This window comes from Crotalus tigris, unplaced genomic scaffold, assembly GCF_016545835.1.
Source record: "Crotalus tigris isolate CLP2741 ecotype Arizona unplaced genomic scaffold, ASM1654583v1 scf7180000018491.14276545383:2951260, whole genome shotgun sequence".
Classification (NCBI taxonomy): Eukaryota; Metazoa; Chordata; class Lepidosauria; order Squamata; family Viperidae; genus Crotalus; species Crotalus tigris.
Genome location: NW_024097037.1, coordinates 2,076,728 through 2,102,583, shown reverse-complemented (window position 1 = coordinate 2,102,583; position 25,856 = coordinate 2,076,728). Strand labels below are relative to the sequence as shown.

The window sequence follows — 25,856 nt, the reverse complement described above, 5'->3', positions numbered from 1 at the left end:
TTGAGCAATAGAAACTTTGTCGTCATTTTGCTTGCTATCAGTGTACAATTAGTGAACTACTTCATGTAAACTTCACTAGTTACAATTATGGGTTTTTTATTTGTCTTGTAGTAAAGATTGCTAGACTCTTTACTGTTATGAATAATCATATAAATTCTCCGACAATGTGTATCTTTTGTGCCAATAAGAGTCTGTGAAATACTGTCTCACTTACTGTTTCCCCTTCTCTTGGCGGATTATGTCAGAATTCATCCCTTGGTACTTCGTAGGTGAGCTGCACGTTTGATTGCACGATCTGCACCAAGAATGTGTGTGTGTTGCTCCATTGTGTGATTTATAGCAGCTTTTCACTCCCACCTGTATCACTTTTTGCTGCTAGAACTATTTTATTCACAATTCACATTGGCTTTTTTAGGTGAGCTGAATGAAAGGCTGTAGTTTTTTTTTAATAATTACACTATTGCTTATTATTTAAACTTAGTAATCACATTTGATCTGCCTTATACAATTTCTTATGTGCACTAAGTAAGGCATTCTGAGCAGCAATAAAGGTGTCCTTTTAAAATAGTACAGAATGTCTGGTATCAGTGGTGATTTGGCCAACAGTGTGGATTGATTTTCTTCAGGACTTCCAGTCCCACCCTGTATTCTAGCTATGGGTACAAGATGCTGAGAAATATTGAAAAGAAACTTCCCCTGCATAGACTGAATGTTCCAACTCCAAGCCTCTTTCCCAGAATTATTCTTGCAAACCATTATAACATAAAGTATTTTCTAGTGCTATTGATACTTTTCACTCTATAAAATCTTGATTTTTATATTAAATACATTGGCATGACGCGTGTCTATAGGTTACTTCTATGAGTATGTCTGCATGGTGTGCGTGTGCATATACACATTCTAATGAGTGGCTCTTGGAAGAAAAAATGCAGCTTTCTCTTAACTGCTTTTTCTCTCTACTGCCAGCAGATATACTTAAATATTCTCTGAAATATTTCTATGTTTCTAAGTTTCAGAGATCACAAAAGAGAAAATTCATCATTATCATCAACAGATTGTGTTGATTTAATTATTTAATTCAAAAATTGCCTCATGGCACATGAACTCTTTTTCAATGTCTTTCAACTAGTTTGAATCATGAGTAGGCTGGTTAAGCTTTTGAAAGCTTTTTCCAGGTCAGAGGTTAACAATTTGAAGACTCCCAAGAGTGATACTGTTCCTGGATTGTTTCCTAGAGGAAATATTTGAAACTCCTTTGTGGAAAAAAAAAAAATTAAGATTTCTGCTTGTAAGATCTTCTGAAATTATTGAAGGCAAAGAGGTCTGCATATCCTTAGAGTATGGTTTAATAGATTAGAAGTTGGACTAGAAATATATAGCTGTGTTCCATGTCTAGATTTTACTGGCATTAAAGTAATATTTTGTGCAAAACTAGATTCACTGCGTAATTCAGATTGCAATTAAAAGAAAAAATAATACCAATATATTTTGCACTTCCTGAATATATAAAGTAGAATACAACTATCCTATGTATTCCACATCTCTCTGAAAAATTTAGGAAAACATATTCACAATAAATACAAACAAATATTGAATATTAAATATGAACAGTAAATAAAGTTGGATATGTTACAAAATGTGCTAAAAGTATTAATAACTTTATAGTTGTAAAAGCTATATTGATACAGAAACTAAAAAGGACAAGTCCAAGACATGAATAATTATGAAAAATTGAAACTGACTACAAAGATCATGTCTGAATATTATATCAGTCCTATGGTAGTCCACGAGGAAAAATCTGGGAAGATGATGGTCTGTTCTCCCCTCACTAAGAAGAGAAAATCAATCCCATAATAGCTTGGGATAGATCTCATTCTGTGGTTTTCATGAAAGAACTAATTTGCTTTCTTTCTTGGCAAATAGGAAAATCTATGAACAGACCCATATTCCTTCAATTCCAAAGATATTTCTTAAAATAGTGCTACTGTATCCATAGTATACAGTCATCCCCTCCATTTGTTATTTCTTATCTCGGGGAATAATCCTGAAAGAAAAATAACCAAAACAGAGTAACTGAAAGGAAAATGAGAAATATAGCACAAAAATAATCAAGTCTCAAAATATGGAGAACAACTTCAAAAGCTCAACAAGACAGCACATTTAGTATGACTGTGCAGCACTTTGGATTTGAAAGCAAAAAGTACTTAGGGGTGCATAGAGGTACCCGCAAAACATATTCTGCCTTGATTTTCCTGGAATTGCATTGCAACAGTGGAGCAAAGTTGCATGGCCTCAAGAAAAGACGTATATACGGTATTTTAAGAATTTCCAAGCAGATGCTACAGGATGCTCCCGAACGTCTTTTTGTCTTGCTGTACAGTCCTAATATTTAATATGTATAGGGTGATATAGACTGTCTTTAGATTCTCATTTGCTGATTACTCAAGGAAGTAGTAATGCCTTAAAGAGATCCTCCTTTCCTATTTTCTTTTATGCTGTGGGCTTGTCCTGAATTAATTCATATCTCTTGGCCATTATTTTTTTAAAGTGGAAAAAGAACTACAAAATAATAACTACATGAAATACACAAGGTACCCAATGAAAGCTTGTTTCTTTTAGTCAAATGCTGCATTCCTGTAATGGATCTGCTCTTTGCTATAAACATAGATTTGAAGATGTTAAGAAGAATGGAAGTGATATAATGTTTCATTTTGTGATATCACTCATCACTATAGCAGCAGATTGCAATCAGAAGCAAGAATTGGGATTCAATTGCTGAATCAAAGAAGACAATGGGAACGGGGAGGGGGGAGGAGGAAGGACAACCTTTACGTATGTGAGTAGGAAAGACAAAACAGAGGAAATTCAGCATTGCTGGCAAAATAAACATTTTGGAGTCCATCTGAGACTTTATGACTTTGCTTTTTCAGTGCAGTTGATACTGTGCTCTTTGAAGGATAGCAGCTGCCCCTAAATTTTATCAATTCCCATGGCTGAATAATATCCTGCATTTACTATTGTTGCCACTGCCTTCTCCCAGTAAATTTTTTTAGGGCTCTATGATCTGAATTGCTTGAGTAGAATGATTTTACTATAATATTTTAGTTAAGTATTAATGAGAGAAAGAGCAATATCAATCTGATGTTATCAGTTGCATCAGCTTTTGAAAGAAAGGAAGGTTGTGAACAAGTAGAAGTTTAAATTGGCCTTGTAGCATTTGCAAATTAAACAATCTACAGCCACCTATTACTTCAATTATTTGTGTTTCACTTTCTTTTACTGTGTATCACCAGAGGTGCATGTCTGGGTGGTTTAACATGTCTCTTATAAAAAGCTAACTATAAGACCGTGCTACAATATTATTTAAAGAAATCTTAAATAATTGGATTAATTCAGAAGAAAACATTTTTGCATTGTATAAAAGGGGATTCCTTAACTTCTGTGGACTTTATCTGGAATAGATAAAAATGAAGGAGAAAAGAATTTCATCCTTAAAAAGGAAATGTTTATTTTGTAAAATAAATCATTCCCTACTCCTTGCTCAAATGGCCTTATCTTTGAAAATACTTCACTCACCCCCCCCCAATATGTGTCTCATTAATTCCTATCACTTAGAGCTACCATATCTGATCCTGAAAAATCCAGATGTCCATAAGATGGCAACAAAAATTATTTCTATTTCATTGCTGCTATTTAGCGCTGCCTGGATATGATATTCCTGTTTTACCACATAGAAGAGTGGATTTCCTGGATATTCTGAATAGTAGTACTGAAGCTTTGGTTCACCTGGTTTCTGACATAGTGAGACAAGGGACAGCAATTTGGTTTTTATATTTTTGTTCCGACAAAATTGCTTTGGGGTTTTTCAGTGACCTGATACTGAATTGTGGTTAAGTTCATGAAAGTGGTCCTTGGTTCAGAACTTGGCTGTTAGTTTTATATGTGGTTCTTGGATAAACTGTGGCCTCCTAAAAACATAGTAGACACATAGGTCAAAAACAGACCCATTTTAAAGCCTGATTCTGAAGCATGAGTTTTCAGCAGAGGTCTTCAAACTCGGCCCTTTTATGATTTGTGGACTTCAACTTCCAGAATTCCTCAGCCAGTATGCCTGGCTGAGGAATTCTGGGAGTTGAAGTCCACAAGTCAAAATAGGGCCAAGTTTGAAGACCCCTGGTCTTCAGTTTGTGCACTGATAGATAAAGTAGGAATTTTTAGAATAGGTGCTACTACAAAATGGCTACCATTTGGTTGCCACCAAAATGGGAATCAAATTGCAAAATGTTTATTTTATGAAAAAGCAAATTGATAAAAGATTAAAAAAGCATTACCACAAAAACACATGGTCCAGAAATAGCTTATTTGTTTCAACCAATACTTCTTTTTTATGCAGGATTCCTCAAAGCATTTAATTACTTTACATAGTGGTACAAAAGATCCCTAATTCCAGGCACTAATTTCTTTTTCTCAGTATACAGTCTTTCCTTGATATACCCATATAATCTTTCAAGTTGTCTGGTAGCAGCTTTTACACATGTTTTGTTTGGTTAAAAAAAACACACCAAAATGGGTTGGACAATAACAGAATTCTACACACCAGGCACTCTAGCCTATGGGAGGACTTACAGCAGGGGTGTCAAACTCAATTTCATTGAGGGCTGCATCAGCATTGCAGTTGCCCTCAGGGCCGGGTGGGTGTGGCCAGGGTGGGTGCGACCTACTGGGTGGACATGGATGGAGTGGGTGTGGCCTACTGGGTGGGTGTGGCCAGCTCTACATCATTCGCGTCAAGGGTGCCTGTGCGGGCCTGGGCAGGAGTGGGACAGATCTGAGGGTCTCTGGCAGAAGGGGGTGGGACCAGGGCAAGTGCCAAGCATGGTCCACTGGAGGAGCCTCACTGTTCCTCTCAGGCCATGCGGGGTGGTAATGGCTTATGGAGCTAAGACTGAATGCATTTCAGCATAGATGGCCACCACAAAATTTACATTGGCTCCCAGCTGGCCTGGGCCAGGTCCAAGGCAGAGGGGGCCATTCTCTCACTGTTTCCAGGATGGCTTCGCTGGCCACATGAAACCACTTTGCGGGTCGCATCTGGCCCCCAGGCCTTGTGTTTGACATGTCTGACTTAGAGGCACATTATGGAAAGGATATTTAGACATCTTGAAGGCTAATATCAAAAATACAAACAATGCAAAACTTCAGTGAGTCTTTAAACATAACAATTAACCTGTATATAACCAACAAACCAACCCCCGCTTCCAAGATTCAGTAATATAATTTAATTTATCTTACTTGGTTGTGTCTTAATTATCATTTAATCTTGATAACATTATTGGTGATTATGAAGTATTAATCTTGGTAATAGATGGATAACTCTTAAAGTTTATATTTTCTGAAGATCATTATATGTTGAAGTCAGAGATAATGACATACTTCGTTAGTACCTTCTGGAGAGTAATCAGTTGAGAGTTTTATATTTAATTTCCTTATTCTAGGGAGAGCTTGAGAGACAGCTGCTTCAGGCCAATCCTATATTGGAGGCTTTTGGAAATGCCAAAACTGTTAAAAATGACAACTCTTCAAGATTTGTAAGTATTTTTTGCTTAATTGCATTATTGCTGAATAATGTCTGCTGTTAAGGAACTGATTGTCTCAAATATACAATATTGTAAAGGAAATCTCTCTTATACGTTGGGTGAGGATTAAGCTTCCTTTTAAAACAATGTAGGCTTCACTTTAGAAACATGTTGAAGATAGAAATATATGCATTAGGATGACATTGTCATATTAAGTAGCACCTCGAACAGGGGTGTAAAACTCCTGGCCTGCAGGCCGGACACATCACGTGGAAGCCATTGCCCACGTCGTGAGTTTGACATGCCTGACCTAGAAAGTAACAATAAAAAATAAAGTTATTACTGTTTATTCTTTCCTGTTGTCACAAGGAGTATTTTAGGCTGTTAATGACAACTGATTAAAATGGTATAAAGCAGATAAGCTCTTTGTCCTTGCTATTCTGTAACTAACTCTGGGAATATTATTTACTGCCAATAAGGGATACTCTCTGATCAGGTTCCTTTTAGCTCCTGAGGCAGGGGTGTCAAACGTGTGACGTCATGTGACATGGCATGCCGGCAATGGGGTGGGCGTGGTTTTGCTATGATGCATCTGGCCCGTGGGCTGGCAATTTTGACACCCCTGTTCTGAGGCTATCCTGTGTAATATGATACTATCTTGCACTGTTTCAGTGGCAGTTGCTTAACTATTTTGCCTTTTTTTTCCTTAAGGGAAAGTTCATTAGAATCAACTTTGATGTAAATGGATACATTGTTGGAGCCAACATTGAGACTTGTATCCTTTTCACCAGTAAGACTGATCCAGACAACATATAAAGGCTTACAAAAAAAATGTAGCTGGACAGCATTTCGACGTTTTACTTGGAAGAGGCAAATTATCTTAATGAGTGGGAATTTTTGCTTTCTGGAAAATCATAATCGCTTAAGATGGAAGTATTGAAAAATTTCTAACTGTAGCCCTGTACTTTCTGTAAATGAAAACATTTTTCTTTTGAATTCTAGATCTGTTCCCCCCCCCCCCCGTTCATGATTGTCTATTTGTGAAAATTATATTTATTTTAAGGCTATCGTGGGTGAGATTATGAAGAATCATGCCAGTAGATGACAGAACTATGTTTGATACTTCTTTTAAATTAAAGCTTTTGGGCATATCTTTAAAAAAAATACCTGCCAAAGTTATACAAACATTGAAAAATCTTTTGAGTATTTTTAAAATAATAATATGGTGATTGAAAATGAAGATAATTCTATCTCTAATGTTTATGCCGAAGTGCTGTGATAACCACCATGTTGGCCCATCTGTCTCAGGGATTTTGGCTTATACCTTTCCTCAAAGCTTCTAAATCACTTTTTTCTCCAGACTGTGATATGTGGCTTTCTTGCTGGTATATCCATTGTGTCCTTCTCTAGTAGTCCATCCCAGTTTAGAGGCTCTGTTTTTGAACGTTGGAGTTTTTTTAAGCAGCATGTCCATTGATATTTTACTTGAAAAGTGCTTCAGTTATGAGATTTTGTATGTGTAACATTTAGGAATAAAAATCCATTTTCCTCCATTCCTTAACATTCCTAAAGATCTGTTAGAGAAATCAAGAGCAATACGACAGGCTAAAGAAGAAAGGACATTCCATATTTTCTACTACTTGCTGACTGGGGCAGGAGAACACCTGAAGAGTGAGTACTTCACTATAATCATTTTACTGTTTGACCTAGGCCAGGGGTAGGCAACCTTGGCTCTTTTATGACTTGTGGACTTCAACTCCCAGAATTCCTGAGCCAGTATCACTGGCTCAGGAATTCTGGGAGTTGAAGTCCATGAGTCATAAAAGAACCAAGGTTGCCTACCCCTGACCTAGGCATTTTGATTCATTGGATGTCTCCTCTCACCTTTCATGTTGCTGGCTGTGTGTTCCATAGTTTCTCTATTTACAGTACTTGCACCGTTTTGTAAATATTAGATAGTTGCTTGTTATTAGGCCCAATTATTGCCTTTTGTTTGGCCAAGCAATAGGAAAAGAAAAAAGTAATATTATTCAGCCATGGTACAGTTGAAAACTTGCTCCTTACTAAAAATTTAATTAATATTGAAGAAATCTCTTACCATGAAACAGCTAATGCAACTAAATTTTGCTACAGAAAACCTAATACAAGGAATCTTACTTGTGAGTAGTGATATATAATGCCATTCTTGTCATGGGGAATTTAAGTCTAAACTGTTGTCTTTGAATGTCTATGCAAACAAGATATAAATGATGATGATTTCATTACTTTTTTTCTGTTTTAGATGACTTGCTTTTAGAGCCCTACAATAAGTACCGTTTCCTTTCCAATGGACATGTTACAATTCCGGGCCAGCAAGACAAGGATATGTTTCAGGAGACAATGGAGGCAATGAGGATAATGGGTATTCCAGAAGATGAGCAGATGGGTAAGGAATTCTAGAAACAGCTCCAGAAAAATAAGTGTTGTGACAATTATATATAGGTAGTCCTCGATTTACGACCACATTTGAGCCCAAAATTTCTGTGGCTAAGAGAGATAGTTGTTAAATGAGTTTTGTCCCATTTTACAGTCTTTCTTGCCATAATTGTTAACTGAATCACTGCAATTGTTCTGTTAGTAACATGGTTGTTAAGTGAATCTGGCTTTTCCATTGACTTTGCTTTTCAGAAAGTTGCATAAGGTGATCACATGACACTGTAGCCATCATAAATATGAACCAATTGCCAAGTCTCCAAATTTTGATCATGTGACCATGAGGATGCTACAACAGTCATGTGAAAAATAGTCATAAGTCACTTTTTCCCGTGCCATTGTAATTTTGAATAGTCACTAAACAAACTGTTGTAAGTTGAGGACTACCCATATTTATATCATGCAATGATCACTAGTCTTATTACAATTGAAAAAATAAAATAGGAATAATTACAAGTAATCAAGTATCAATAGGTGAATAATAGAAAACAATGAATACAGCTTTATATGAAATCAACTAAAATATGTTATCTGTTTTCATTTAAACATGGCATGAAGGATTAGGTTTAATGTAGAAATAAAATAATTTACAATAATAAAATAAACAGATGCCCAATCTAAGAAATAACACACAGTTCTCTACAATTGGCAACAAAACTGCTTGTTTTTAGTGGGGTTCCTCTCATTTCCAAACTTTTCACCTGGTTTTGAAGCCCTGCTTGTTATTATCTGGTCCTTTCATCAAGCATCCATGATTTTCTTTAAGGCATGAGAGTTAACCATGAAACTATCACAAGATTAATAATAAAAAGCACAATATACATTTAGGCAGTCTTATAATTATTATTTTCATAATGCAGAAAATTGAATGTCGTATGTGGTGGACTGGGTACTGCAAACTTTTTATTTTCTTGAAAGCTTAGCTAAAACTCCAGGTTTGTTGTCACTCTTTAATAGCTATTCAATGTTTGCTGAATACAAATAAAAGTTTGAGATGTTCACATGGAAAGGCATATTTCTATTTCTGCCATATTGCAAATATTGAGTTGCATTAGGTACTGCATTAGTTAAACAAATTTGCAACATATGGAAGCCATTTAGGCTAAAAGTTCTACCCATCTTAAATAGTATTTGTTTAAAAAGGAAAATGGAACTAATCTGTTGGCTAATCATGCACAAAATGTCCCAATAAGGTCTTGTTATTTCTATCTTAGAATATATTTTGTAGAGATTATTGGAAACTGCTCACTACTACCTCCTGTGGGGAGCTATATAACTGCAATTCTATATTGGAAATATTATAAATTTTGCATAATAAATGAGGCATAGGAGAATTCACTTCCTGTTCTTTGTGGTAGCACAGGTGCTTCTTTTATTGAATCCTCAGTTTCTTTATTCATAAATTGTGGTTTTTATTGAAAGGAAAATGCTTTCATTTGTTGTTAAACTTCTGCAGAATAGAAGTTGAAATAGGCCTAGGAAAATCTCAGTGATTGTAAAAGAACAAAATTTTGTAAAGGGTGGGATCTAAGAAGTGGGTGGATTGCAAAAACAATCTGGTGAGAATTGAGGCTGCTCAGTTGCCACAAAATGCAAGCTGTATTACTATGATACACCTCATCATTCCTATTACTTATCCGTATCTTCTTATGACTATAACTTTGTTGCTTGTATCTTACAATTTATATTGTTTTTTAGTATCCTAGTATGATTTATGTTGTTTGCTTAGCTAGTATTCTATGACTATCACTAAGTGCTGCATCTTATGATTTATGATGAAGTGTTGTATTTTACGATTTATGATGAATGTATTTTCATGTTGTTTATTATCATGATTATCACTATTACATGTATGTACACTGAGAGCTTATGCATCAGAGACAAATTCTTTGTGTGTCCAACCACACTTGGCCAATAAAGAACTCTATTCTATTCTATAAAACAGAAGGGAAGGGGAATGGAATTGCCACGAACAGATCACATGGATATAACTGTATCAAGAGAATGAAACATTTGCAGATTAAAAATCTATATTGCTATTTTGTTTCCCACCCCAGGACTACTAAGGGTTATTTCTGGTGTTCTTCAGCTTGGGAATATTATTTTCAAGAAAGAACGTAACACAGATCAGGCTTCCATGCCAGACAATACAGGTAAATACATTTTCCTAGATATGGATTAGGGAGTGATGCTTTCTTTTCTTTGTATAGTTCATATTGTAAAATTGAGCACATTTAAAAACAATGAGGAATTGCCCTGGGTGTATCATTAAATGGTTATGGCTGTCTCATCATTAAATGAGATCAGCTGGTATTTTTCTCCAAATACCAAAATCAGTGAAGAGGTTAAGGTTGAATTCTCCATGTCAGACTGCCTGAATGCTTTTAATGAGTAGAAGATAATATTCTGTAAGCATTTTACAGAAATAAAATTAGAGATAATTCTCCATTGGAGACGTTCTCAGCAAAAATCCTCAAAAATCAGTTTTTTATTTAGGCAACGCATTCATTAAAAACTATTTGGAAAAAATGTTTTGGACCTTTCACGAGTACAGCACCTCTCGCTTATTTATTGGAATAGCTCCACTTTTTTCTCAAGTTTCCATGTATGCTGAAGATGCCCATGCTTTAAAAGTCATCTTAATTTTAATGGGTGGGTCCCTTATATCAGCAGAATGTTTTTCAGAAATTTATTTTGTGTTATAAGAGTTGATATATATTTGGGAGCCAAGAACAATTAATCTTGCTTGCAGGTTTAGACCAAAATCTAAACTTAAACCAATGGTTTAAGTTTAAATGCCACAGTTGGACTCTACCATCAGATGTGAAACTCATGTCTTAGGGGAGTGATGGCGAACCTTTTAGAGACTGAGTGCCCAAACTGCAACCCAAAATCCACTTATGTATCGTTGGGTGCCGGGTGGGCATGGCCCATTGGGTGGTGTGTCCAATTGGGTGGACGTGGCCCATTGGGTGGGCATGGCTTCGGTGGTAACGGTAGACACTGTGGGACTAAAAAGGTCAATCAATTCCAACTTTGTGAGATCTTTTTTTTTCCTGCGAGAAGTTGAAATTGATTGATTGATTGAACTTTTTTTTTTTTTTTTGGCACATGGCGGCGGAGGCCTGAAGCGAAAATGTTTTATAAAACCCAGCTGAAAGCCTAAGACTGGGGCAATGGCACGCGTGCCCACAGAGAGGGCCCTGGTGCCATAGGTTCACCACCATGGTCTTAGGACATATGAATATGTATTGTTTCTGCTATTTGAGCATAATATTTTTTATTAGAAATTATTGTTCTTCATTGGAGTAGCTCAATCTGAAATGGGTCTTGATAGATACAATTCTCTTTCTGGGAAGGGAGGATGTATAGGGATCACTTGTACCCATTTATGGATGAATCCTTTCCATTCAATTCTAGTCTCCCAGATGTGCTGGCTATCATTAGAGACTAGGAGAGTTTGCTGCAAGTATTCATCTTTTCTGAATAGAATATAAGAAGTTAAAATACTAAAATCTCATTTTGCTTTTCTCTCTTGTAGCTGCTCAGAAGGTTTCTCACCTTCTAGGAATCAATGTTACAGACTTCACCAGAGGCATTCTCACCCCTCGCATCAAAGTGGGCCGAGATTATGTCCAAAAGGCTCAGACTAAAGAGCAAGTATGTATTATACAATATATGATGTCAGCTTTCTCAGCTGGCATTAATCAGATAGCAGTGAGTTTTCAAGATGAATGGCCATGTCTACTTTTCTAATATCCTGACATATTACTTGCATCTTCAGAAACAGATTGAATTGTTTTGTAATATTCTTCTTAGTAGCTTATAGGCAACTGGACAAGAACTGACTGGCTCTTGCATTTGAACTTGGCAAATTGATCTCTGATTGGCCCAAATCTTATGTATTATGCAGAGGTAGAGGTAGAAAGAAGCTACCTAGATGTAGAAAAGTAAACAGAAAGAATGAACATGGCTGGCCATCTTAATTAGTCCATGACTGCAATGCTAAAGACAACGCTGTTAAATATAAGTTGTCTTTTATCCTAAGAAGGACCTAGAACTCAGTCTCCTAGTCTCTAGGCCAGGGCTTTTCAACCTTTTCACCCATTGTACCACTTTTAAGATATGGCAACATCCGACTACCATCAGTCGCCTAGCAAGGTGTCAAAAACTTGATGACCAAAAAAAAAAAAAAAAGGAAAAAAGTGATAAAGTACAGGTAGTCCTCGACTTACAACAGTTCGCTTAGTGACTGTTTGAAGTTACAATGGCACTGAAAAAAGGGCCCCCCAAGCCACAGCCGAGCAAGACACCTGCCTGCCCACCCGCCCGCGCTCTTCCTCCTGTCTGAGGTTTTCATTGTTGTGAGCATTTCTATTGAGGGTTGGCAGCGGGGGGGTGGGTGGGAGGTGGGGGGTGTTTGGTTTTTATTCCCCCTGTCTGCTGGGTGGTTGCAACAGGTTTTGGTCACTTCACAAGACCCTGGGACACTGTGACCGTCATAAATATGAATCAGTTGCCAAGCATCTGAATGTAAATCACAAGACCCTGGAGATGCTGCAACATTCTAGCTGATGGGCGTTTCTTCTGGGCTCAACGGAAGCACCAGGATTAGCGCCGAGCTCCAGCTGGAGCCTGGCGCTGATCCTGATGCTTCCACTGAGCCCTGACAGTCCCAAAGAAGTGCCAATCAGCTGGAAAGTGGCACTGATCCTGGTGCTTCCGCTGAGCCCTGACAGCCCTGCAGCTCCAGCCATCTCTCACTTAGGCTTGTGCAGTGCTGCCACTGGTTCAGCTCATTCCCCTCCCCCGCTACCACTTTTCTAGGATGGTTGTGTACCACCTGCCAGGTGCCAATGTACCATAGGTGGTACCCGTACCACTGGTTGAAAAGCCCTGCTCTAGGCCAATCACTACACCAAACAGGACCTCGATGTTGTGTGTAGAGAAGGACTGGAAGGAATTGAAATCATTTAGACATTCAGATGTGTAACCATAAATTCATTATTGAAGGATGAGAGGGTTTGGGTTTTTTTTTTTTTTTTTCCTATCTGGAATGTACAATAGACTTCTTACCCTTTTTCAGGCTGATTTTGCTACCGAAGCTCTGGCCAAAGCTACATATGAACGCATGTTCCGTTGGCTGGTGATGCGCATCAACAAAGCATTGGATAAGACAAAGAGGCAGGGAGCTTCTTTCATAGGAATCCTTGACATTGCTGGATTTGAAATCTTCGAAGTAAGTGAAAGGGAACATAATCTGAAAATCTCCATGAAGGAAGCATATTTGATACATTTTTAAATTAGTAACTGGATATAAATTGACTATTAAGTTCTATAAAAACAAAATATTAGAGGTGTAGGAATTTAACATATTATCTTTCTATTAAATTCTCTGTTGCTTAAAGAACCAGTTTTTTTTTAGTTAATTTAATATATGCCTAAATAAGTGAGGAATTGGAGTGGATGCTCTAGGCCGAAACATAAAAACCATAAATTACATACTGTCACCTGAAGAACTTATTTGAATTATCTTTATATTTTTATGGTCTCAGATAGTAAGAGAATGTTTCAGTACAGCCTAGCACATGTTGTTTCCAATCCTTCTTGAAATGGTAAAGAGGTCCACCTTCATTAACTTTAAGCACTGTGATGTGATGCCTCTATGATACCTGTTTTCTTTAATCTTGGAGAGAAAGGGCAAAATATTTACGGGTGCAGACGGAAAGTCAGAAGGAATAATTCTTTTAAACAAACTGGATGAATTTGCTTTAAAATGTAAAAATAAAGTGCATGTTGCTTTTCTGGGGGATTGTGTTCATGAGATTTAGTATACTAAAGAAAAATGAATTAAGTATTTGCTTAAAAATGTCATTTTATAGCAGAATTGTTGCATTTGGGGATAGATTTGTTGCTATGAAATAATTTGTCAATAAAAATGACAAATCTTGATTGTGGGGAATGAAAAAGCATATATATTACTCCTGATTGAATGGTGGTAGATGATAACATATACTGTAAAAAAGTAAAAAAAAAAAGGTATGGGTAAACATGTAAAATAATGCTATCTTTCTGCAGACAAAGCAAAAGAGAACAGAATGGGAATTGGCAATCATTTGCTGAATGTGGTAATAGGCAACAGTTAATAATTTAAAAATGCTTTTTCTTTTCTATCTGAAATAGCTGAACTCATTTGAACAGATGTGCATTAATTACACCAATGAAAAGTTGCAGCAGCTCTTCAACCACACCATGTTCATTTTGGAACAAGAAGAATACCAACGGGAAGGCATAGAGTGGAATTTCATTGACTTTGGCCTGGACTTGCAGCCTTGCATTGATCTTATAGAAAAACCAGTGAGTTAGGCATCTTGTCATGATTAGCAGAGGGTAACCAGAGCACTAAAGGAGACCCAGCTCTTGTTGTGTATGTTAAATAGTGTAAGGGTGGGATGGAGAATAAATGTTAAGATTGTAGAATTCAGTTCTTTTAATTGTAAAACACCTTAGGTGGGAAAACATGAAAAATTAAGGCAAGGTTTGGGGAAAGAAGTGCTGAAAAACAGTTCTGACCTATACAGGAAGCCAACCTAACTACACATGAAAATAGTATTTGTGCCTTTTCTCCTGAAATGTGAAATCTTGGCAGCAATGTTTATTAACAGGTTTTTTTAAAAAAAAATTAGGCTGGTCCTCCCGGCATTTTGGCCCTGTTGGATGAAGAGTGCTGGTTTCCAAAGGCTACAGACAAAAGCTTTGTGGAGAAGGTGATGCAGGAGCAAGGCTCTCATCCTAAATTCCAGAAACCAAAACAGCTGAAAGATAAAGCTGACTTCTCCATTATACACTATGCTGGCAGAGTAAGTACTCTTGGTGTAAAGAGAGATTAAAATGCTTCTAAAATTTCAGTTACAGTAATCTAGGCTGATTGATATTTTTGAGGAGGGGAGATTTCTTCAATAGTGGTAGAGGTTGCATAAGCACTTATCCCACAAGGTAATAAGAAGCACATTGACCACAAATTTTTGCGGTAGAACACTAATATAAAATCCTGCCATGAAACAAGTCATGAGACCTTATTTTCTCAGGGTAATGGCTAAAACATGTTGTGAGCCTACATTTGGAATAGCAGAAAGCTGGGTGAATCATGACTTTTATGGATTCCGGGCCTTTGGCCATTAATTATTAACTTGATGTTCCCAGCATTTTTAAGGGATTTTAGGTAATTCACATAGACTTCATTGTTTATGCAGTGGATTTAGATCAGTGTTTAATCTCAAAACAGAGATTTAAAACCTTGTCTCTTTATACATTACTGAGGCAATTTGACAATGTGTATTTAATACGGCAACAAATGTCTTGTCTAGGTTGATTACAAAGCTGATGAGTGGCTGATGAAGAACATGGACCCTCTCAATGATAATGTTGCTACTTTGCTACACCAATCCTCTGATAAGTTTGTATCTGACTTATGGAAAGATGGTATGTAATCATATTGCTTTCCTTGTTTTCTTTAAAAGTGTTGTCCTTTGTTTTGAAGCATGACTTTGAACAACCTTCTCTTAAAATTGACAGTTGCCATTTTCATTTCTCTTAAAATGTTTGATAATATAGTATTTCTCCTGTTACTGAAATAAGTTTGTCCCTTTTCCAGTCCATCAGGCAGCAGAATAACATTCAAGAATATGTCCCTCACAACATCCCATACAAATTTGGGATCAAAAGTCTACAAGACATTTTATTCCAGCGTTCATAGATATCTTGCTCTCTAGAATATTTCTTGCTTTAAATCTTACTATTACTGTCTCTTTTCTTGGGTTTTTCTTTGACGTCTCTGTTGCAGAGATACAGAACGTTCAGAGAGCCTATTTCTATCAACATTTTCCTATTCTTCATCTAGAACCAGGTGACTGAGCAATCCAGCTATTGTGTTGTGTGTGATTCCTTCTAGAACCATGCAAGAAATGCTTCCATTAAATCTTCCTATTTTTCCTGTTTCTGCTTGTCTGTCTCATTCAGTTCCTCTGCTTTTTGCTAGTAGCTTCCTCTTGAACATTGAAAAAATGGATTTTTAAGCAAGTTGTGATCTTGCAGATAGAACAAAGGAATATATGGATAATATCTTAAATCTCTAGCTAATGGAAGCTGTTTCTGATTTGAAATAATTAAACACTGATTATGAGGTCAGTGACACCATTAAGACTGGCAACCATACGTGCTCCAATCTGATCATTCATAAAGAACCCATGAAATCCATTAATGGCTACTAAGAACTGTTACTGGTCAAAAGAATATAGCTGATCATCTTTGATAAATTTCTTTTTTGAAAACTTAAATATTTTCTGTCTCCAACTAGTTACTTGGACATCAATTCTTCCAAAGAGTATTTTGGCCAGATCTGAATGATAGTACAATTATCATTATTTTAAATCAGTTTTGAAAACTTTCTTCCTCTTGAGTCAATTGAATAGCTACTTTTAAGAGAAAAAAGTAATATCTTAATTTTATAATCAAGCCATATGAATCATGCTTCTTATCATTTCCTCAATTCACTATTGGCAACTTAAAGGCTTCCTTCAGGTATTATTATAGATTTTAATAAGTTTTCTCATATGATTGAGAACAGAAGAGTTGCCTTGGTTGCTATCATCCATCAGTGATTTGATTAGTTCCATTTTTTTAATCTGTCCAATTCCAAAAGATTCAGTCTGCTATGATGCCTATCATACTGACTAATTCTATTAAAACTACTTTTTTTCCTACTAAAGCAGTCAGTGCATGATATATTCTTGTAATCATCGTAGCATCCTAGTACATTGCCAGCAAGAAAAATAAATAAATAAATGAACAGGTTTGGTCTTAATACAAGGGCATTATATATAGTATTGAAATACTTTATGCATACATCAGCTAAAATATATTCTCCATACCACCTGGAATGTTTGGCTACAGTTTCATAAATTCTACATATTAAACAATTATTGTAGTGATATAAGTTGTTTTGTGCTACAGAAGAAATTTAAACATATTGTTTTTGACATTTTTTTCAACCTGTTTGAGTATATGGACTTATTCCCCAGTGATAAGCGTATGTTTGACTGTTTGTCATAATTTTGAATTACTTGATACCATTACTTCAAATGGTTTGCATGAAAAAAAACCTTTAACCTTGAAAGGCAAAGTTTATTTTACTCATTGTTGGCATCTTGTTAAAGCAATCATGGTAAAAATATTTTAACTAAAGTAAACCCTGTTGTCTCAAATTCTGTTTTATTCCTTGACCTAATATTGCAGTTTAACCTGTCAGCTGGATCTGTCAGGCATGAGATGGATCCAACCTATACTTGTTAGTGACTGTTTGCTTTCTGTTGTTGTTATTCCAATATAAATTATGAATCAAGAGTTCTATATCTATAAAGAGATGAAGCAAATACTTTCTGAATCCTTGTTAAGTTATGTATTCAATCATGAAAATTAGGGAGAACAATCTAATAGTCCTGTGTATTTCCTACAGTTGACCGCATAGTTGGACTGGATCAAGTGGTTGGCATCTCAGATTCAGCATTACCTGGAGCCTTTAAAACCAGGAAAGGCATGTTCCGAACAGTAGGACAATTGTATAAAGAACAACTAGCCAAACTGATGGCTACTCTGAGGAACACCAACCCCAACTTTGTCCGTTGCATCATCCCTAATCATGAAAAGAAGGTAAAATTCAACATTTTAAACACTAGAAGTAGCATTAGATCATATATGAACCTTAGAAGGGATTTAATGAGGACTATAAATATTGGTATTCTTTTTGACATATTTATAATTGTGTTTCTGTTTTGAACGTAGTTGCCATTCCAAAAATTTCTAGAAGGAATACTAAATGTCAAAAGTATTTCTTTGTGAAACAGTGAATATACATATCAGACAAGATCTCTGTTTACTTGAATATAGCCTTGTAAAGTTTTGTATGACAGTAGATAATGGCATATACATATGCACATAAAATTTATGAAGCTGAGGAACAGAATTATAAATCAAGAGAGCAAGAAAAAACTTGGTAGCAAGAGCAAGAAGTAATATTTTCCATACATTTTTAGTTGCTGAAATACATGTTCTTTTTTATAAAACAATGTCCAAAAGAGACATGTTTTCTTCATTCAGCAGAAGGCAGTTGATATTGGAACTTAGAGAAGTAGTTTGCTAACTAAAAAGTCACAACTGAAGAAACTCAGCTTTTTGTTCGTGCCTGCTGAACCCCCCAGATGGGCACAGGTGTGGAGGTGGGGGATTTTGGGGGGTGTGGGGGGAGAGAGGGATGTTTGACTTTTTCAGTATGTGATGAAACAGTTAATAGAAAACAGATCACAACTGAGAAAAGCACATTAATTTGGGTCTGAAAGTAAATTTATTGAAACTATCTCAAAGTCATATATTCCATCTCATTCCTCAAGGAGGCCCATTTTAATACATATTGCAGTAATCTGCTTTTGATGTTTTAGTATGATTTTAGTCAGAGATATAAAATGGAACATGCAGTATAGATACTTGGCTGCAGTATCTTGGTAACCATATGATATACAGAGATTCTGTTAATATGTGTCTTTTCACAGGCTGGAAAACTGGATCCACACTTGGTTTTGGATCAGCTTCGTTGCAATGGAGTCCTGGAAGGGATACGTATCTGCCGGCAAGGTTTCCCTAACAGAGTTGTCTTCCAGGAGTTCCGACAAAGGTAAAACTGAATTATAGTTTCAGATTGTATGGTGTCATTTCTTAGATCAGACATGTGAAACTCGCGACGTCACATGACTTCGCGCAACGTATCGGGACGGTTTTGCCATTGCTGGCAATGAGATGGTCGCGGCCTTTGGATGACGTATCCACCCCATGGCCCGGCAGTTTGACACCCCTGTCTTAAATGAAACTATGCCTTGGCTACTGCATTAAATAATAGTTTGTTGTTCATTCTATAATAATATAGAATCTCTGTTCAGCATTTAATAGTGTTAGAGATATGTGAATACTGAGTGCCCATTGGTGGGGAATGTATAAGGAGGATCATACCTACAGGAAAATCCTACTAACATCTCTTTTTTGTGCTAATATAATTCCAAAATCTGTAATATATCATTTATGACATGTTTTTGATAAAACAACAAACAAGATTGCTTCATTTTTTTTTGTAATTAAAAATTGGGTCTTTTTTCAGAATTCCATTGGAAAAAAGTCTTGCTATCCTAATTTATGTTTCATGCCCTGAATACAATGACAGAACTATATTATTTTTCCTTTTAGATATGAGATCTTGACTCCAAATGCCATTCCTAAAGGTTTCATGGATGGAAAACAAGCTTGTGTGCTAATGGTAAGTCTCCTGTTTGAAATTAAGTTGAAAGAAGTATACCGGAGAACCTAAATTCAGTCCTTCATTATCTGGCATACTCTGAAACTTGAATGTTTAAAACTTCTAAATCAGTCCTCCCAACTGATGTGTTCCAGAGAAAATAAAACTTCCTAAGTACATGACCATTAAAGTAATCTGGAGGGCCCCAGCTTGTGGAAAATGTATGTAATATTTTATATTGAATTAATCCCAGTTAATGGTTTCATTCATTCATTCAGTCAGTCAGTCATTCATTCATTCATTCAGTCATTCAATTTGTGTAGCCATCAATCTCAAACCAGTAACTCTGAGCGGCAAACAATCATTAAAATAGAAGAGTTAAAACACAATACAAACAAGGAATTAAATACATATAGTAGTCAGGAAATATTATAATCAGTCAATGTCAATATAACCAGGAAATAGACCCCTTCACACACTAAGGAGCCCAGGCCATTACTCAATAGCCAGATTTTGAACGACCAACAGAGTTAGAGACATTCTTATCTGTAAGAAAGAGAATGTTCCACAAGGCAGGGGCAAAGGCATCACCTAGTCTCCATCAGCTGACAGTCCTTGATTGATGGGACCTGAAGCATGCCCATCCTGCCAGACCAGATTATATGGCTAGAATCAGTTGGAATAAGACAGTCCCTCATGTAGTCTGGTCCCAAGCCATGAAGGCTTTAAAAGTGACCACCAGCATCCAGAAAAACACTGGCAGCAATGCAGCTCTTGGAACAATGATGTTATATGCTGAATAGTCTGCACCATTTACAGCTTGTGCGGTTTCCAAATGCTTCTTAAGGACAGCCCCATTAGAATGTGTTGGAGTTGTCCAAATGAGAGGGCATGAGGAACGATAAGCAGAGTCATTATTGCTCATGGTTCATTTCTAAAATTAGTTTTTCTAAAAAAACAGCTATTTTAAGATATATGTTCTACTTGTTGACAGTTTCAGAACAGAAAATTATATGTGCTAAAACTCGTTTTTAAGGAATTTGCCTCAGTTAGCAAAGTTCTCTGCTAATTAATTGAAGATTGCTGAGTATTTGACTGTATATTTGAATATTTGAGAGTCTTGTGCAAAGTCCCCTTAGCTTGTTTAAAGACTGAGTTTGAAGAAATAATAAATGAATACATATTTCAATATTGACAACTTACATTCTTCTCTTTCATTTTAGATCAAAGCCTTAGAGCTAGACCCAAATCTTTATCGGATTGGACAGAGCAAAGTGTTTTTCCGAGCAGGTGTCCTTGCTCACCTTGAAGAAGAAAGAGACTTAAAGATCACCGATGTCATTATTGGGTTCCAGGCATGCTGTAGAGGCTACTTAGCTAGAAAGTACGTATACAGTAATGTGCAATCTTTTCTCATTAATGTCAACAATGGCAACAAATCACTGGTATTCTGAATTTAGGCATCTTTGAAAATTGCAAACAAGATCTTTTAAGGTAGGTAAATGGAATCTGTTCATATATATATATATATATATATATGAGCAGAGGAAAAGATTGAGAATTAAACACAAGGATGAGGAAGGAAAAGTGTAATGGTATGACATCTCTATTAATTAATAAGCATGAAAGATTCTGAGGTCACTTTTTTTCCCCATTTCAGAGCTTTTGCCAAGCGCCAGCAACAATTAACAGCAATGAAGGTGCTGCAGAGGAACTGTGCTGCCTATTTAAAGCTTCGCAACTGGCAGTGGTGGCGATTGTTTACAAAGGTATGACTTGGAAGAAACTTCTGTAATAGGAAGGTCAGCCACAGTGTTAGATAGGCATCTGTTCTTCACTAGTTACTCTGTGCAGTGTTTAAGCTTTGTACAGATTAGGTCAAATACTCCTCCAGTGATAAATCTGTAACTGTGAAATAGCTTACTCCGGAAATTGTCTCTCTGCAGGTAAAGCCATTGTTGCAAGTGAGTAGGCAAGAAGAAGAAATGCTGGCCAAGGATGAAGAATTGATGAAGGTGAAGGAAAAGCAGGTGGCTGCCGAAAACAGATTGACTGAAATGGAAACTCTCCATACACAGGTGAATAAGTGGCTAGCCTTCTGATGTACCTCTTTGTTACTTGTTCATATTTTTAAAGTACTGTAACTGACTTTGGGTAGCATTTTATAAACATACGTTTCACATTAATGATTGAATAGTCACAAATGGATGGCTGCTGCTGTTTTTTTTTTTAAAGTTTGGTAATGATCACAGAATACTTTTCATTATAGATGCAGCATCATGTAAAATACATATTTCTTTTATTTGCATTTAAATGATATGTGAAGTAGGGAAGTAAATTTCTTCATAGGATGGACTATCGTTTGGAATGGAGTGGTACCATTTTCCCACTTGCCCTCCCTTCTCTGATATATATATATATCTAATACTTTATAAAGTTGTATGCATATGTTTCCCTAATATAGACTTCTATATACAATAATAGAGGTTCAGGTGTTTCTTGGAACAGTCTATACCTGATTCATGCAGGGCAGACAGATTATTAGTTTGCCATTGTATAAAGCACTTCTCCTGTGGAGTGCTTTTAAATGTCAGTTGGTGTTCACCTTAATCTATTCTGTACCTCTCCTAGCAGGGAGAAATGTGTGACTGACAGACTAAGGAGTTAGCATTAAGAAACAGCACATATAGGAATTCAATTGCAGATAGTATTGTGCAGCTACAGAGCGTTTAAAGTTTGGTTTCAAGGATCATATTAAAATAGAAGACAAAATTGTTTCTAGGAAGTAATGGAAGCTTAGAATAGCTGCTGATATGGGTCAATGTAAAATAATAATAATAATAATAATAATAATAATAATAATACAAAAAGGCATTTGACTCTCTGCCACATGATTGGATAATAAAGTGCCTAGAAATAACAGGAGTCAGTAGAAACATCAGAAAATTTATGCAAAGATCGATGGCACAATGGAAGACACAGTTGCAGATCAATGGTGAGAGGCTGGGAGAGGTTAATATCAAGAGAGGAATATTTCAAGGAGATTCATTATCACCATTATTATTTGTTATTGCACTATTTCCTCTGTCAACAATACTGAATAACTCAGGACATGGCTATCAAACATCAAAAACATCTGCCAGACTATCCCACCTCCTTTATATGGATGATCTGAAGCTGTATGGAAAAACATCATCTGAAATAGAATCGCTGCTCAACACTGTCCGTATATATAGCCAAGATATTGTAATGGAGTTTGCTTGGACAAATGTGCCACACTTACTATCAAACAAGGAAAAATAATGAAAACTGAAGGAATCAAGATGCCCCACGAAAATAACATTAAGAGTATGGATGAGGAAGAGTACTACAAATACTTGGGTATCCTTCAAGCTGACAACATCAAGCACACTGAAGTCAAGAAAAAGATTAGAGGTGAATACATCAAGAGAGTGAGAAGATCTTAAAATCCAAACTCAATGGAGGAAATACCATAAAGGCAATCAACACCTGGGCAATCCCAGTCATTAGGTACACAGCTGGAATAGTGGACTGGACTCAAGCAGAACTAAAGCAATGGATAGGCAGACCAGAAAAATAATGACAATGAATCATGCCCTTCATCCACGCAGTGACATTGATAGACTTTATCTACCAAGGCAAATAGGTGGGCGTGGAATGCTACAAGTACATCAGATGGTTGAAGAAGAAAAAATGGCTTTGAAAGAATATCTGAAGAACAATGATGAAGATGCACTGAAAATAGTATATCAGGAAGGCTTACTAACTACTGGAGAGACCAAACTGGCCTACAAGAAAGACCAAATGAAGAACAGAATAGAGGCATGGGAAGACAAAGCACTACATGGCCGATACATGAAAAAAATAGCTGAGAAAGCAGATAACAATAAAACCTGGCAATGGCTAAGAGCAGGAAAATTGAAGAAAGAGACCGAGGGACTAATTCTGGCTGCACAAGAACAAGCCTTAAGGACAAATGCATACAAAGTCAAAATTGAGAAGACAGCAACAGACAGTAAGTGCCGCCTATGCAAAGAAGCTGAAGAAACAGTGGACCACTTGTAAGCTGTTGCAAGAAGATTGCACAAACTGATTACAAGCAGCGGCATGACAAAGTAGCAACAATGGTGCATTGGAAGATCTGCAAAAAATATCATTTGCCTGTAAGCAAAAACTGGTGGGATCATAAAATAGAGAAAGTCATAGAAAATGATAAAATAAAACTGCTCTGGGACTTCAGAATTCAAACAGACAAGCACCTGCAACATAACACCCCAGACTTAACAATTGTCGATAAGAAAGACAAAAAAGTCTGGATAGTGGATGTGGCAGTGCCTGGAGACAGCAGAATAGACGAGAAAGAACTGGAGAAGATAACAAAATACAAAGACTACAAATAGAAATAGAAAGACTGTGGCAAAAGCAAGCAAGGGTAGTACCAATAGTCATAGGCTCCTTGGATGCAATTCCAAAACAACTGGAGCACCACTTGAACACCATTGGCATTGACAAATTCGCTATTAGTCAATTGCAAAAGGCAGCCTTATTAGGAACTGCTTCCATCCTGCGACGATATCTGTAATACCATCAAACATCCACATCTGCCTATCCCAGGTCCTGGGTAAGGACTCGATAGGTAGACAAAATGCCAAATCCAGTCTGAATATCTGGCTGACTGTGCGTTGATCGATAATAATAATAATAATAATAATAATAATAAAGTTGGAAGGGACCTTGGAGGTCATCTAGTCCAACCCCCTGCTCAGGCAGGAAACCCTATACCATTTCTGACAAATGGCTATTCACTGCACGTGAATAACATATAAAACATAAAATTATTAAAGAAAATTGAGTAGGCCAGTGAAATAAACCAAGAAATAAGATGCTACTTTTTCTGTTAGGTTATTTTAAAAGTTTTTGCTTCCGATTTTTAAAAATCTATTAACATAGGAATGGAAATACTTGAATTTACACTGCTACGCTAATGACATGGATAATAAACATATTGAATCACCCATCTGTGGTATGAATAAAATCTGCTATTTAGCAAAATTATAAATTATTTGGTTTGTGGCTTTCTCATTTAGCTCATGACAGAGAAAATGCAGTTACAAGAGCAGTTACAAGCAGAGATAGAGCTCTGTGCTGAGGCAGAGGAGATCAGAGCCCGCTTGACCGCTAAAAAACAAGAGCTGGAGGAGATATGCCATGACTTGGAAGCTAGAGTGGAGGAAGAGGAGGAAAGGTGCCAGCATCTACAAACTGAGAAAAAGAAGATGCAGCAAAACATTCAGGTAATGTACAGAACAGGAGTGTTGACATAGTACAATAACTAATGGTTGATGTAGTCATGGAGGTGAAAGAAGAAAGTATAACAAAGAGGGCAAAATTTGGGTGATGGACAAAAGTGGGTTCTATAAGTCATGCGTCCATTATTGGTTTTGTTATTTCTATTCAGACATCCTAGCTATTGAATAAAAGATTGGCTTATAATTCTTAGAAAGGGATAACAGAATCTAAGGCTGGCCTGGATACTTTATGCCATATTTTTCCTTATTTGTGCAGGAGCTGGAAGAGCAACTGGAAGAAGAAGAAAGTGCTAGGCAAAAACTACAGCTGGAAAAAGTTACCACTGAAGCAAAACTAAAGAAACTGGAGGAAGACTTGATAGTCTTTGATGATCAGAACTGCAAATTGGCCAAGGTAAATCATATGGTGAAATGGCAAAAGAGATAAAGCATACCATATCATTTTCAGCATGAATGTGAGAATTTATGTTACGTCTACTTTCCTTTGCCAACTCCTGGTAGCGTATAAATAAATATCACTTTCTGGAGGTTATTAATATAGATAACTTTGTACAGAACAATTAATATTCCTAATCCATTTGGTATTTGGGAAGGGTCTTAAATGCCTGTAATTTCTGAAATTAACATTTTGAACAGATATTCTGATATCCCCCATGACTGATGAATGTTGATCTTCCTTTCAGGGAAAAGTAAATTCATGATACATTTTATATTTGTTCTTTGACACTTTTCAAAAGTACAAGCAATTATTCAAAAACAGTCATGGCAAATAAAGTACTTTGAAAGATTGCTTGAATTTTGATTGCTTTTATGCAACCTCTATTTGTTTAGATAATTTTACATTTAATTTTAAATAATTTTAATGTGTATTTAATGCTTTTATGTGGTGTTTTAGTCAATAAATTGCAGGAAGTTCTTTCTTGTGGAAATAGAGCTTCAGCAAAAATTGCAGAAGATCTCTATCCTGGACTAAATATGCTGTGCTATGTACAGTTGTTTCTAAATATTTTAACTAGGTAACAGCAGAAAGAGGTTTGAGTGGTCAAATGTTGACTTTCTTGTTTAAAAATAATTATTTGGATACAGGTCTCTTAGCACCAAATAATCATTAGGTGTGCCATATGCTGCCCTAGCTGCATT

At 36.4% G+C, this 25,856-nt stretch overlaps 1 protein-coding gene across 6 annotated transcripts in view; it reads left to right on the top strand.

The window, feature by feature from the left end:
• The window catches only part of MYH9 (myosin heavy chain 9), a 103,958-nt gene that overhangs the window by 60,731 nt on the left and 17,371 nt on the right, over nt 1-25,856 (top strand). For all 6 annotated transcript variants that reach the window (XM_039353094.1, XM_039353092.1, XM_039353089.1 and 3 more), the window contains exons 6-23: nt 5,496-5,588; nt 6,288-6,351; nt 7,149-7,247; nt 7,858-8,001; nt 10,106-10,201; nt 11,590-11,708; nt 13,135-13,287; nt 14,232-14,405; nt 14,735-14,908; nt 15,416-15,530; nt 17,563-17,756; nt 18,653-18,774; nt 19,338-19,407; nt 20,610-20,770; nt 21,047-21,155; nt 21,333-21,464; nt 24,495-24,701; nt 24,973-25,110. In XM_039353094.1, coding sequence (XP_039209028.1) covers nt 5,496-5,588; nt 6,288-6,351; nt 7,149-7,247; nt 7,858-8,001; nt 10,106-10,201; nt 11,590-11,708; nt 13,135-13,287; nt 14,232-14,405; nt 14,735-14,908; nt 15,416-15,530; nt 17,563-17,756; nt 18,653-18,774; nt 19,338-19,407; nt 20,610-20,770; nt 21,047-21,155; nt 21,333-21,464; nt 24,495-24,701; nt 24,973-25,110 — 2,364 coding nt within the window. The remainder of the gene's footprint in view (nt 1-5,495; nt 5,589-6,287; nt 6,352-7,148; nt 7,248-7,857; nt 8,002-10,105; nt 10,202-11,589; nt 11,709-13,134; nt 13,288-14,231; nt 14,406-14,734; nt 14,909-15,415; nt 15,531-17,562; nt 17,757-18,652; nt 18,775-19,337; nt 19,408-20,609; nt 20,771-21,046; nt 21,156-21,332; nt 21,465-24,494; nt 24,702-24,972; nt 25,111-25,856) is intronic.